Source organism: Pleurodeles waltl, chromosome 8 (assembly GCF_031143425.1).
Source record: "Pleurodeles waltl isolate 20211129_DDA chromosome 8, aPleWal1.hap1.20221129, whole genome shotgun sequence".
Classification (NCBI taxonomy): Eukaryota; Metazoa; Chordata; class Amphibia; order Caudata; family Salamandridae; genus Pleurodeles; species Pleurodeles waltl.
The window spans coordinates 1,415,599,205-1,415,614,721 of NC_090447.1; the positions used below are offsets into that span (position 1 = coordinate 1,415,599,205).

General features: G+C 43.8%; 1 protein-coding gene across 1 annotated transcript in view; it reads left to right on the plus strand.

Moving 5' to 3' along the window:
* Positions 1 to 15,517, plus strand: part of DOP1B (DOP1 leucine zipper like protein B) — a 604,399-nt gene that overhangs the window by 401,575 nt on the left and 187,307 nt on the right. Inside the window, exon 20 of the mRNA XM_069202530.1 lies at positions 5,944 to 6,055. Coding sequence (XP_069058631.1) covers positions 5,944 to 6,055 — 112 coding nt within the window. The remainder of the gene's footprint in view (positions 1 to 5,943; positions 6,056 to 15,517) is intronic.

Here is a 15,517-nt window from a genome sequence, read left to right on the forward strand (position 1 = left end):
GCCAGATGAAACACAATTCACGGGGTCTGTGAGGGGGATCCTAGGAGGCCCTCCAACTTAGTTGCAGATGTCAAGGTGACAGTACACACTTGGGGACATGCCTCCAGAACGGGACACAAATTGGGCCAGTGGGCCAGAGACACAGGGTCGTGTGATTAAAGGTGGGTTTGATGGTATGCCTGATTTCTAGGGAGGGAAGACTTAAATATTTTCTTGCAATATCCGTTTTGCATCGAACAGGCAATGGCTCACCCTCAATACATAATGTTTGGTTTGGGGCGACAGACCCTCTGCAAGTTGGGGGGGATGGGTATGTCATAACTCACTGAGCAGGGAAGAGGGGAGTTTGTGGGAACTGTTTTCTTACTTTTGCTTAGTGTTATTATGTCTTCTGTTTGCATATTCTTGAGGTCAGAGGGGAATTGCATGGCGTTGAGACTCAGCACATTATGCCGCATTGGAGTGGGAGGGGACACACTTAACAAAATAGATATCCTATTACTGACCTGGACCAATACAAATGCCTTACAACGTTAACACAAACCTAACTATCTGGGCATGGCACATCAACGGTCTAGGTAGCTCAGTGAACATTATACGCATGCAGGAGACCCATCTCAAAGGGAACTAACATAAGGCCTTATATAGATTTGGTTATATACTGAGAGCTCATGTTGGCTACACTACAGATTCGAGGGGTAAGGGAATCCTCATTAGAAAATCGGTGGCTTTTACTCCTCATCAGGTTTGGCAGGATGTAGCAGGGTGCTATGTGGCATTGTCCGTCACTTGGCAGGGAACAACACTTAACCTTTGCTCTTTTTATTTTCCACTACGACTCCATGGTACTACCTTCCCAGAGGTGGGGGATCTACTGTTGGGTCTCCCTCGGTGAACTCTGGTATTGGGGTGCGACATGAATTCACTCATGGACCTGGTGCTAAGTAGGTCCAGGCTGCTTGATGAAGGAAAGGGGGGGAGTGTCCGTTACCTCACTTCACAAGAGCCTTCGGTCTAGTAGACTTATGGCAAGAATGCGACATTCAACTGCGTCATTACACATACTATCCAGCTGCAGATGAGGGTTTCTGTTGCATAGATTATATTTTCACTCAGTGCACCCAGGACTCGCGGTTTGGTCTGGTGGCTCATCATGCTAGGGGAGTCTCTGACCATTCCCTGGTTGAAGTCCAGCTAAGGGGTCCGTCCCGGGACTTCATGCGGCCTCCTCAATTGGATGCTTGGAGTTTGAGTGATTGAGATGTCCAGGACAAACTTAGGGAAGGAGCAGTGTAGGAAGCTGGCCTGGTGTGTGGTGGGCACCTATGGTACTTACACCTTATACCAGTTCCAGGGTTCCCCTATCAGTTAAATGTAGGCAGTGTCTAGAAGCCAGGCTCTCTAGAGGTAGTTGTGGATGAGCAGCCTAGGCTTATCCAGGAGACATGCAAAGCTCATGCAATACCACTTTCATCACACAGCTCTTACGCACATGAAAGAAAACACTCAGTGTTACAAAAATAAAGGTACTTTATTTTAGTGACACAATTACCAAAAATACTAGATAGGGAATTACCCCAGCAGGAGGTAAGTAAACACGCTAAATATGTACACTAGTCATCATAAATAGCCATAAATAGCAATAGAAAACAGTGCAATAGCAATAGACAGTAGTGACCCTAGGGGGAGCTGAAACCACCTACTAAAAAAATTGAATGCAAATGCAGGACCCCCACCTAGGTGAGTGGAATCTGTAGGGGGGAGCTGGAGGAACTAGGAAGCCCTAAAGGTAAGTACCACAGGGCCCCCCAGCGACCAGGAAGAAAGGAGTAAGATACTGAATATTCCCCAAACTAACAAAAGGACTGAAAATGAAGACAATGCGATACCCAGACAAGACTGCAAGAACCCAGTGGTGAATTCCTGAAGAGGAAGACCTGTGGAAGAAAGGGACCAAGTCCAGAAATCACAGTGGGAACAGGAGCTACTACCCACCCAACTGTGGTTGTAGGAGTTGGTCGACGGTAGAACGAAGACTGTCAGGAATGCAGCCCTGGAGCAGGTGAAGAGTTCCTGGAGGAAGCAGTCGAATTCCCACGCTGAATGGATGATGGCAGTCGATCAGTGGTGAGGAAAAACCACCAACAAGCCTTGGTAAATGCAGAAGTCGCGGAAAAGCAAAAGTGAAGCTGCTGAGGACTCAACTCACGGAGGAGGAGAAAGGGGGGAGTCCTAGGGGGACCCTCAGCAAGGCAGAGAGTCCATAGAAGAAGAGGCAGCCCCAACAGGAGACCCACAGGAAGAGGAACCAGGAGTCGCAGAGAAGCCCACGCAGCACAACTGGGGAAGGGTCCCACACTGCAGGAGAAGCACGCAGAGGGCTGTGCGTCGCAGGAAGGTGCCTAAAGATCCCTTGCAGGAGATGCCAACGAGCCTTGGTGACTGCAAGAGACGTGGTGAACAGGGGCACTGTCCTGCGTGGGAAGGCAAGGGCTTACCTCCACCAAAGTTCGACAGCTGGCAGAGAGGACCAAGAGGACTACTCTGGACCACCACTTGTGATGCTGGATCCACGCAGCTCAGGAGGAGAGGAGATCCACGCAGCCGGTCGTCGTTGCAGTTGGTGCCTGCGGATGCAGGGGAGTGACTCCTTCACTCCAAGGGAGATTCCTTCTTCCTTCTCATACAGACTGAAGACTTATTGTCCTCGGAGGATGCACAGCTGGAGAAATGTTGCAGAAGCTGAAAGGAGTCGTGGAAACAATGTTGCAAGCAGAGTCTTCGTTGTGAATGCAGATTGTCGGTTCCTGAAGGTTCCAGTCACAGTTCCAGTGGCTAGAAGTTGAAGTATAGGTTGCAGAGGATTCCTGCTGGAATCTTGCAAACCGAATATGAGGACTTACCCAAGAGAGAGAGAGACCCTAAATAGCCCACGAAGGGGGATTGTTCACCTAGCCATGTAACCACCTATCAGGAGGGGGCGCTGACATCCCCTGCCTGACCTGGCCACTCGGATGCTCCCAGAGGTCCCTGCCAACCTTCGATTCAATAGTTAGATAGTAAAACCCAGGGACCCTCTGGAGGAGCTCTGGGCACCACCCCTGGGGTGGTGATGGACAGAGGAGTGGTAACTCCCCTTTCCTACTGTCCAGTTTCATGCCAGAGCCAGGACTGGGGGTCCCTAAACTGGTGTAAACTAGTTTATGCATGGAGGGTACCAAATGTGCCCTTTAAAGCCTACCAGGGGCTTGGGGAAGCTACACCTTTTTCCACAGGAAGAGGGCGTTACCCCCATCTCCCACAGGAAATCCTTTGTTCTGCCTTCCTGGGCTTGAGCTGTTCAAGCAGCACAAGGGCAGAAACCTGTCTGAGGGGTGGCAGCAGCTTGGGTTGCTGGGAAAACCCCAGAAGGCTGGTAGGAGCAATGCTGGGGGTCCTCTAAGGACCCCCAGAGTGCAAGGAATCATACTTTCAATACTGGCAACAGTATTGGAGTATGATTCCAGCATGTTTGATACCAAACATGCCTAGGTTTGGAGTTACCATTGTGTAGCTTGACATAGGTAGTGACCTGTGTCCAGTACATGCATAAAATGGTGTCTCCACACTCACGAAGTCCACAAAAATGGAACTGGAGTTGATGGGGGCACCTCTGCTAGTGCAGGGTTGCCCTCACACACAGGTACCTGCACCCTATCCTCTGGGCTAGAAGGGTCTACCTTAGGGGTGACCTACAGTGACCTCGTGCAGTGACTGGTAGTGAAAAGGTTGCATACACCCTTTCACGGAGGCTGCAATGGCAGGCCTTCAGATACATTTTGCATGGGCTCCCCATGAGTTGCATATCCCTCCACCAAAATTATATATGCCTCTTGTTAGAAGAAATTTGTGGCATGGTGCACAGAAAAGACTGTTGACCTGCTTTCTGCCCCTCTCTCTGGGGGTCTTTTTTATCTTTTCTCTGGCCCAGTAGGGCTGTGCTATCAGCACTCTCAAAGGCTATTTGTCTGCTGTTTCTGCATTTTTGAGGTTACCTTATCAACTTTTTTGTTTGTCTCCTAATGTTAATAGTTCCTTAAAGGCCGTACACATCTCTTTCCTCCATCCCCATTTATTATGCCCCAATGGGATTTAAATTTATTTTTAAACTTTCCGATGTGTGCTGTTTTTGAACATCTCTACAATTGTCCTCTTTGGCTTCTCACTTTGAAAACAGCTATCCTTTTGGCCAATACATCTGCCTGCAGGGTGAGTGGGCTGCAGGCATTGTCATCTATGCCGCCCTAGCTTTTCATCTATCATGACAAAGTGGTGCTTCACACTAAGGCTTATTTTCTGCCAAAAGTGATTACGCCCTTCCATGTAGGCCAATCCATCACCTTGCCTACTTTTTACACACCCTTCTAAGGAACAGGAAAGACTCCACCGTCTGGACTCAGAAAGAACTTTGTTGTTGTACCTTGACCATACAAAAGAGTTCTGGGTGGATGATCAACTCTGTTTGTTACGTGAGTGCAAAGAAAGGTCAGGCAGTGCAGAAGCAGACCAACTCCAGATGGGTTGTACTCTGCATTAAAATCTGCTACACACTGGCCAAAAAGCAACCCCAGAGGATTTGTGTGCTCATTTGATCCTATCTAAAGCTGTGACCGCTGTGTTAGCATGCCAAATTCCTTTCCTTGATATCTGTCGGTCGGCAACACAGGTATCCTACACACATTTACCAAACACTACTGCCTGGACAGTCAGGACTATAGGGATGGATACTTTGCCCGTTCTGTCCTGCAGGACTTTCTAGTATGATCTTGGTTCACAGACCGTCCTCCGGAGACCCTCCTCCGGGGATGGTATTGCTTGGGTATCTACTCACAGGTAAGGAATCTGCTACTAGAAGTCTTTGTCAGATGAACAAGTTACTTACCTTCAGTAACATCTTATCTGGTAGAGACATATTCTAGTTGCAGATTCCTTGCCAACCCACCCATCGTTTCCGCTCTGCTAACTGTTTTTTTGGGACAGGGGCTCCCCCTTCAGGGCCTTAGTTTTGATTCACCAGTAGTCAGTGTTCTTCATGGCTCGGCACTTCTGGCGTGGAAAGTAGTGAAAAGCAACTGACATCAGCGCACCGGAATGGGGTCTAAATAGGACCAGCAACATCATATCTGACGCAGACGATGCCAATGAGGGATGCGGAGCTGGTCGACACCATCTTAACGGAACAGGGGTACTGCTCAGAAAAGTCTTTGGATCCAGTCTGACACCTGGGTAAAACTCACAGGTAATAAATTTGCAACTAGAACATTTCTGTACCTGATAAGCGGTTACCGAATGTAAGTAATTTGTTCTTCAACATGGAGTCTTATCAAAATTTCAATTCACGCCTGATTTGATTTCAATGTATATCAGTATGACCACTGAATTATATTAATTGATGATTTATCACACATCCTGATGAAGGTTCCTCCAAGCATTTATAAAAATGTGTCAAGTTGTACAAAGTACATAGAGGAAACAAGTAACTACAATGTAGGGCCTTGCTCATTATTGTCTATCATAAAATTCTCATATCTGTTGAAACCAGAGTGAATCATGTTGTCACCTGTTAAAAGTCACTCTGAGTGGTGGTCAGCCTCTCATCTCAATCCTACACTGCTACATGTGGACCAATTAACAAATATAAATTGCATGTAATAATGACCAGAAATTCATAACAATCCACATTGTGTGCGTATTACAGCTGTTCAATAGAATGACGCATATAATTGCCAAAATGAGTATTTTTGTAATCAGTAACTGTTTATTACAAAACTTAAATCATTATTAGTGTTGTGAAGTTACCATTGAATTCACTGTAATTAACACACCAGGCACGACACCCTATGTTTCTTGAGATTAACATGTGTTTTTTTTTAAATATTCATCTGTTACATTCGCTCCTAACAGCATGACTTCGAAAAGGGAAAATATTTCACCTGATTATCTACTGACTTTATTGGAAGGCCTCACAAGCATCAGTCATTTCTGCCTTTTGGAGCATCACATGCAGAACAAAAAGGTATATTTTATGTAATCCTGGGTTCATCATTTATTGATGCTATACTTTACCACTTTTGTTTTTATGATTCAGTTGAGAAACAACAGGACGTATCCCTCAGGCCCATTGTCTTTTTGCTCACTCTGTAATTACAGGCAGGACCAACCATAAGCAAATCAACTTTGGCCCCACACTAAAAGGAATAGTCAGTCCCAAATCACTGCACCATGCCCCCTCAGTAAAGAAACAGAAGTAACCCAAGAAAGTTTTCAGCCTTGTCAGTGAGGTATAGCTTTAGACCTGTGCTGTAGCGAGCTACTGGACCCGTATGGACTACATCCATCCCAGTTGTGGGTGCCAATGAGAGAACCAAAAACAAATAGATGAAACAATTTTTTGTCAAATCAGTGATGAGGCCATTAATTCAAAAGTATGAAATGACCAGTGACAGAATTTGCCCCACCACTACCTATTGATAAATCAGCCAGGCTTTCATCATAGGTCAAAAGTCACATAAACACCAATAGGATGTCCTAGCGCACAGGCAACCTTGGAGAACAGCTCATCCTACCTGATCGTTCCCACAGCCTGGCCCTATACCAAATGGGTGTCTTTTAGTGGAGTAGGTATGCATTACCTTGGAGATATTCAATCAGCTGCCGTGGATCACTCAGTGTTCTTCATAAGATGATAGTTAACATAATCTCTGTCGTGATCTTGAATTTTATCTTATCTTATTTAACTTTCCCCAGGGAAAAAAACGTTCATTGCCCTCTTAGGATGGAGGATTTCCCTAAAGCTCATTCAAAATAGTGTATAATTACACCAGCAGTGACACTCTCCAGGACATTTAAACCCATTGAATTATCTTTAACACCACTGATGCCTGTTTCTATAATGCAGTTCATTGAACCAACAAATAAGGGCATACTCCTTCCTGCTCATACATCTCCAAGCAAAGTTTTGCCATTCCCATCAGCGCATTTGCTTGATGACGATGACTCAGATGAAGAAGGTACCATTGGAGTAGCTCATAGCCCTTCTGAATTAAATGTGCAATGTCAAGACAAGGATGATGACCAATACTACGAAGATGACTATTACTCAGCTGCAAAACAAGAAGGCTACGAGGAACAGTGTTCTTCATATGAACATCCTCAGCAACAGGGACACCCAAATCAAATACCACAATAACTACTATCCAATTTGCAGGATATGCTACAGGGTTATTACAGGAGGTGTTCTGGTTCAGCAACAGCTGAGTCTGTATCTCAGCCACAAACACCATTACTACAGGAAGCTCTATTGGTGGTTTCCATAATATAATGGAAAGAGCGACAAAGAGGTTTCAACTTCATATTCTCTCCAAACAAACAGACTGTTTTCTCTACAACTTTAAAGAGCCGATGACTAAATCAGTAAGGGCCATCCCTATTGTTGATGTTATTTGACTAGAGGGTTTAAAGCCTAGCTACAGTTACAGCAGTAATGCCCAGATTAGACAAAAAATATAAAGCTCTGGATGACTCTCCGACATGTCTTTTTTGGGCCATCCTAAGCCGGACTGTGTTATTAGGCAAGCTGCCCAACAACATTCTAAAAAGCTGTGTACTCCTGTATCTACCCCACCAGATAAGGATGGATGCAACTTAGATAGCATCAGTAAAAATTTCTCTAATAAGGCAGCCATCAAAGTTCGAGCATCCAACTTTCTAGTAATCCTAGGGAGATTCGACAGACAGATGTGGTCTGACATATTGCAATTTGTTGACCTCTTACTGGAAGCTGCGAAGGTGGATGCCAAAAAGATCTTCCAAGAGGAAGAAAGAGCTTCAGCAGAGATAATTGATTGTACCATAGACCTTTCTTCAACAGAGTTAAAACAATTAGCTGGAGCTGCAGTACTTTAGAGACATGGCTGGCTGAAAGCAATATCCTTCAGCCCAGAGGTCCAAAGTAAAATCGTAGACATGAAGGAAAAGCCTTGTTCGGCAAACATATCAAAGATGTTCGCAAGCTATCAAAACTGATAAGGACACAGCAAAGTCTCTAGGTACTTTGCAGATAAAAAAGGCAGTCCTTTCAAGGAGTTAGAGGCAGAAGCTCTTAGGAGGATTCAAATCTTACAAACAGCAATTCCAACCATTTCAAACTCAGTATCATTCCCAATACACACAGCATACCTCCAACCTTCTTTGGCAGCGTACAAGCAACCAACAAGAGGCAAACAGCCCCCTAGAGGGCGGGATACAACTAGAAAACAGTGACCCTTCCTTGGTACCGGTTGCCTCCCACTATCAGTCATAACAACTTGGAGGCCAAGTATGCAATTACCGTTGTTAGTGGTCCCTCATCACTACAGACAAGTGGGTCCTAGATGTCATAGCTTGGGGACATAGACTTGAATTCCTCAACAAACCCCCAAATGCCCCCCCACCCCCCAAGAGGATCTACACCTCCCCATCTAAACAACTTTTAAATGACATTTTTAACCTACTAGCGAAGGGTGCAATAGAACAGGTCTTGCCTCCATGTCCTTAATAGAATCAAAACTTTCCTTCACAAATGTTAGGAAACGTTACTCCTGTTTCTTTTTAATAAGAAAGAAATCACGAGACTGGTGACCTATCTTAAACTTTCAGAACCTCAGCAAGTACTTGAAAAAACAGTCCTTTCACATGGTCACTAAGCAGGACATTTTACTCGATCTGAATCACGTGGACCACATGACAGCCATAGATCAACAAGATGCACATTCCCATGTACTGATGCATCCCAAACATCTGAAATGTTTAAGATTCTCAGTTGCCAGCACCCACTACCAATTCAAAGACCTCCCCTTTGGTCTGAAATCAGCTCTGCACATTTTTACGAAGTGTCTAGGTCCAGTGGCGGCCTACTTGAGGCAGGAAAGCATCCAGGTATTCCCTTACCTGGGTGACAAGTTATTAAAAGCTTCAAATTCTCAGCAAGCTGCAGTGGATACAACTCAATACCTCACACTTTTCAGGACACTAGGCCTCTCTGTAAATGCACAGAAATCTTTGGTCATTTCAACAACAAGACTAACATTCCTAGGAGCAGTCCTTGATACTATCTGGAACAAGGCATATGTCTCTCAGGAATGACAGTGCAAGATTCAACAGCTAGCCCACGACCTTAGCAAAAGGAAGTCTGTTTCAGTCCGGCTACATACAAATCGTTACTGGGGATGCTATCTTTCTGCATCCCACTGATACCGAATTACAGACTGCATATTTGTCCATTACAAGAGCAACCAGACAAACAATGGACATAGATCCGAGGGTAATTCGATGACATCATCTGAATCACCCGAACCATGGTAACATCAATGAGGCGGTGGTCTCTCAATATGAACATTACACAGGGCCTAATGTTTCTCTCCCAAATAACAGACTTAATAATAACAGATGCGTCTCTAGAGGGATGGGGTGCTCATCTCCGGGATCACTTCATCAGTGGCAAATGGAGTATCGCTGAAAAGAGCATGCACATAAACCAATTAGAATGCAAAGCCATACAACTGTCTCTACTATCGTTCCTGCCAAGAGTAGCATGCTCATCTGTCCTCATTCGCACAGACAACACCACAAGCATGCACTACATCAGCAAGAAAGGAGGAACACGATTGTCAGCTCTGTCAAAACAAGCGCAGACAATTTGGGAATGGGCTGTGTAGCATCAGAGAACTCTGAAGGCGGAACATGTTCTCAGAATATTCAACGTCCTAGCGGACACATTGAGCAGAACATCTACCAGCTGCCACGAGTGGGAACTCGATCAACAAATTCTACAGGGCATATTCTCCCGCTGGGGCAAATCAAAACTAGATCTATTTGTAACCAACATCAACAGGAAATGACAATATTATGCAAGTTGGCATCACCAAAAGGGGTCGTGGGGGCAATGCATTTTCGATACAATGGTCAAAAAAAAATTCCCCCGATCCTGTTAATACCAAGGACTCTAAAGAAAATGAAAAGAGAACCATGCCAGTTAATTCTCATTGCCCTAGATGGCTGAAGCAGTTCTGGTTCACTGAACTCTTGCACCTTTCAGAACAACTGCATATTCAACTGAAGCCCATCTGAGCATTACTAATGATTAACAGCAACCAAGTACTTTATCCCAATCCGACGTTAATACATTTATTGGCCTGGCTCCTGAATTCCATGAATTTAAACACTTAAACATCCCAGAGGAATGCAGGAAGATTTTGGCGAAAGCTAGAGCAGGCACCACCAATAAAACCTATAAACTCAAGTGGAAACAATTCTGTCTCTGGTGCCACCGTAAGCAGGTACATCCACTGTATTCTGACCCAGAGCAAATATTGCCATATTTCCCACATTTAGCAGAATCTGGGCTTTCACATTCATCTATTAAGGTACAGTTGGCAGCAATAGCTAGTTTTCGCCAGTCAGTCTCTCTCTGGTCAGCAAGGATTATAAAGCAGTTCCACAACGGACTTTTCAGAGAGTTTCCTATGGTTAAAGAGCCTCCTCCTCTTTGTCACCGCAGTGTGGGATTGAGCCAGCTAATGAAACCCCCGTTGGGCAATACTCATTGCATTGACATCAGCAAGAAGAGGTAGTGACATTCAGGGGTTTAAAATAAAAGAACCTTTCATCCAATTCAAAAAGGATGTTGTGCTACTTAGAACAAATTCTAAATTCATATGAAAAGTACCTCTGGATGTTCACTTAATTAAACCCATAGTGCTAAAAATATTCATCCACAAACAAGTGCAGAGAGATCTCTTCACGCGCTTGACGAAGAAAGGTGTCTCAAATTTTATTTACATAGAACAAAACAGTTCCTCAAAACAGACCAGTTTTTTATGGCATATAGAATTATAAGAAAAGGATTCCCTGCATCAAAGCAGTCTATAGCAAGATGGATTGCAGCCACCATTCAATTCTGCCACAGACAAGCAGGGAAACCCTTAACACACTTTCTTCTAGGGCCGTTTCTGCATCCGCAGCTGTCGTTGCTGGTGTGCCCATTCATCAGATATGCCAAGCAGCAACATGGTCCAGCAGGCACACCTTTACCCAGCATTACTGCCTGGTTGTGAGTGACAAGACTGATGCGTTAGTGGAACTAGCAGTTTTACAGCATCTATTTCAATAATGTGAACCATTTCTCTTCCCCCCTTCCGCAATGTCATGAAAATATGTAGTGTTTGTAAATGATTACTTCTAACTACTCTGATTCAAGCATGTGAATCTATGAAAGATTCAATACTGGAGAAGAAAATAGGTTATTTACCTGTAACTGTAGTTTTCCAGTATTGGTCTCTTTCATAGATTCACATGCGACCCACCCTCCTCCCCATAGAGGCTCACTGTATTTACAGGGTGCTGTCGCCAGATTGGCTGGACTTTGTTTTTTTTTAATGACACTAATAAGCTATTATTAAAGTGAATGTATTTAACATTAACTTTTATGTTATCTACTACTTTCTGTGGTACCATGGGAACTACCGCTTTGGCGGGGAATAATTCAAGCATGTGAATCTATGGAAGATACCAATACTGGAGAACTACAATTACAGCTAAGTAACTTATTTTCACATCTTGGATGGTTAGAATGACCGCATCAAGCTGAATGTCATTCCCAGACCTGTTTCAGGCCGTGCCAGTCTCAGTTAATAGAAAGTTCTTGTCATATATCCAGACATTAATTATGACATTTGTTTGGAAATAAGCTGTTCTGTACCAGCCCAAAGGGGCATGATGATTCGAAGCTTACCCCTTTATTATGCAGCTACGCAGTTGCAGGGAAATGGTGCATATCAGACTAATTTAAAGGTATGGGTTTAACTAGGAGATAGGCAAGTTTAACATAAACTTTACACTGGCAATAGGGAAAAACCCTCTGGAGAGGCAGAATGTGGAATATAGAATGTGGATATGTATCATGATGGTTCAATTAAAACATTTTTACAATGCAAGATTGATTCCAACTTACATGAGTCAAAGAGTCTTAGATATGCACACATTAGACATCATTAGTATTTGGGTACCTTACACTGAAACAATTTAAAATAACAGGGTACGTTGAAATGAGAGAGGAGGAAAACAATCAAAGTCATTAACAAATGTATTGAACATTTAAGACAGGATATGTGCACATAGAATTCATCAGATTTGTACAATACAATTAGAGTACAAGTTCTCTAAAGAGGTGATGCTTCATTTTTTTCCAGAAAGGAAAAAGGATTGTCTGTGAGCAGTTGAGAGTCTAAATCTGGGTGTTTCAAGGAGAAAATAATTATGAGCTCTTAATCCTATTTATCCGCCAGGGATCTTGAGCAGGTCAGCCAGGAAAAGTGGATTGTTACCATGGATGTCCTTGTGAGTAAAGCAGTATGCATAAAAAAGTGATGGGAGGAACAATTGAATTAATCTCTGCCACTGGTAGTCAGGCTGCATCCCAGTCCATCTTTATTTTGCACACCATACTACCTCAGTTTGGAGCCAGTCATATGCAAGTCAGTCTTGACCCTGCCTCAATCAGAACAGTCCAGCCAGGTCTTCCCGGATCTGGAACACTAGCAACCCAAAACCAGTTTCTCTCTGATTGGGGCTCTTCAGTTGAGTATATCTTGGTGTCAGTGGCACAGTGAGCACAAGACCCATGTCTGGGTATACCTGTTGCACATAGGGCATCACACTAAAAAGTATACTTGTGTCCTGTGCTCACTTTGCCATTAGAACTAAGCTGCTTCTGACTGACCAACCCCAAGTAGGACGAAAACGGTATTGGGTTGCTCGTGTTCTGATTTGGAGAGGATCTGGCTTGGCAGTTCCGACTGGACTGTTCCCATTGAAGCAGTGTCAAGACTGATTTGCATACAGCTGGGACTAATCTGAAGTGGCATTGTGGGCACAAAAACAATGGACTGGGCTGTGTCTTTGAGTAATTACCAGTGGCTGAGAATAATTTAAACATCCCACCCTTCATTTGTTGTATACGTCTTGTGGGCAGGGCAGCAAATCTTGAGTTTGATTCTAGCCAAAATTGGCAGCCAATGCAACTCACAAAAAAGAGGTGAAATTTGATCAAATTTACTGGCAGAGCAGGCTAACTTACTTGCTAAGTGAAGCACTGCTTTGAGAGGAGTCAGAGAAGATTGAAGGCATTCAAAACAGAAGTGCATTCTTTGTGTTGAATTGTGAAATAATCAATTAATTGAAAAATACATTTTTAGCAGATCAGGAGACATAAGGGGGAAGATTTAAGATATGAAGTTTAAAGTTCACAGCTGTCACCATCTTGGAGATAAGCAGGTAAATCGAAGGGCACAGTCAAGTATGAAATCAAGAAATTTGGTTAGTCACGGTTGTTGTGGGTGCATAGCCTTCAAGTTTCAGATAATGAAGGGACTTGGGATCAAATCTGTTTTTGGTAAAAGAAAAGGAGGAATTCAGTTTTGAAGGGGTTGAAAAGGAAATTCTGGTGCATCCATTATTGAATCTGCTATAGTCAGTTTCTGAGAAAGAGGTGGTCATCTATTGTTGAAGTCTTTAGATAGACTTGTGAAGAGTAAAACCGGCTCTGTAGAGGATCAGGCTTAGTGGCTCTAAATAGAGATTTATTAAAGTGGTTGCTAGAAAAGAGATTTTGGGAACCCCAAAACACTTATTGATAGTGGAGGAAGACCAGTCACCTAGTTTCAGCAGTTGAAATCTATCAGTTAGGAAACATTCAAACCAACTTTGCTTCAGAATCCCATGCAGTGTTCTAGAATTTTAATAAATATTTTGTGGTAGATAGTATTGAAGGCAGCTGAGAGCTCTAGAAGATCAACTAAACAGGAGTCCTCTTTGTCAAGTGTATGGTGCACATCATTTAGGACCTTCAGTATTGCAGTTGCTATGCTATAACTAGGTCTGAAACAGGATTGGTAGTTGCCCAGCAGAATATCGTCAGAGATGAAAGTAGTAAGTTAGTTTGCAATTATTTTCTCTATTGCCTTACTGATACACAGTAGGTTGGAAACATATTGTAGTTTGCAGTTAGAGAAGGGTTGAGGTTGGATTTTTTTTTTAAGATGAGTGCGGTCTGGCCAGTTTTTAATGATGCTGGAAAGATGCCTTGATGGGAAAAGGCGTTTAACAGCTCTCACCAAGTATCTCTGAAGATGGAAAAATTACCTTTGATTATTTTGTCTGGTATTGGGTCATTACTGTACATGGTGGGTTTCAGATTCTTGATTGTATTGGATAGTTCTTAAGAAGTAATAGGAGTGAAGTATTCCCCAGTACGTGTAGATTTAGGAGGTGGAGGCAGAGGTGACAAAGTGGCAATGAAATTGAGTCTAATTTAGCAGATTTTCTCTAAAAAGTGATCGAGGAATTCCTTGTGTTTCTCTCTGGAGGAAGCTGGTAAGTAGCTGCTGGCAGAAAGTGGTTGGAAGGTTTCTAAAGTTTTGGAAGAGAGATCTTGTAATATTAGGGGAGGGTTTTGTTTAATTTTTGATGTAGGAAGAATAAGCTGACATGATGCAGACTTTGTATTGGTCTTCTAATTTTCTCACTTTGGATCGAGGTTAGAGCTGTTTATATCTCCTCCATTCTCTCTCTGTTTTCCTGAGGAGGCTTCTTACCTGAGTTTTGGTCTTGAAAACCATGGTTGGCTATGTTGAGGCCAAGATTTAGTGAGTTTAAGGGGAGCTCATCATTTTCGGGCACAATGGAGTCGTATTCCATGAACATCCGGTCAGCATCTTTGGACGCAGAGTTCAGACATCCTGTTATCTAGCATGGCATGATGAGTGAGGTCTTTAGGCCGCAAGAGAGAGTCTTCTGCGGACAAGTGCTTCAGACAGTGTGGATTGTTGTAAGTAAAAATGTAAAACGGAACAGTACGTTGATCAGACCTATCAACAGGGAGGGGGATAGACAGAGGACTCTGAATCATCAAAAATTAGGTCAAGTGCTTTGCTGTTTGAGTGGGTGGGCAATGAGACTTTATGCTGAAAATCGTGATGCTGGGGCAAAATATTTAGAATTGTGAAGTGCCTGTTATCAAGATTTCTTCCAGTAAGCGTTAAAGTTCACCCAGAAAGGGATTGTATTTGGAGAACATGCAGATTTCTAATATGTATTCCGATAGCTGGTCACTGAATCTGGAGGTGTTTTTAGATGGATTGTAGATTGTATGTATGTACAATGTGGGAACAGGTGAAAGATAGCTTCAGACATTCAAGTGTGTCATAATTATTGGATGAAGCCATCTTGCATGTAGGGGGGCGTGGCCAATCCGTTGAAGATGGAGGACGCGAGCTAGAAGAGCTCCGCGAACCGCCCGGCTTATCCGGCCATCAACGGGGGCTCAAGGGCTGGCGGCGCCTGGCTGGTGAGGGCGCGATGCTGCTGCGGCGCCCGGGACGCAGCACTCCTGGGTTGCGGCCTTTGGAGGCGGTGGGAGGCGAGAGGGGCTGAGCCCATGTGG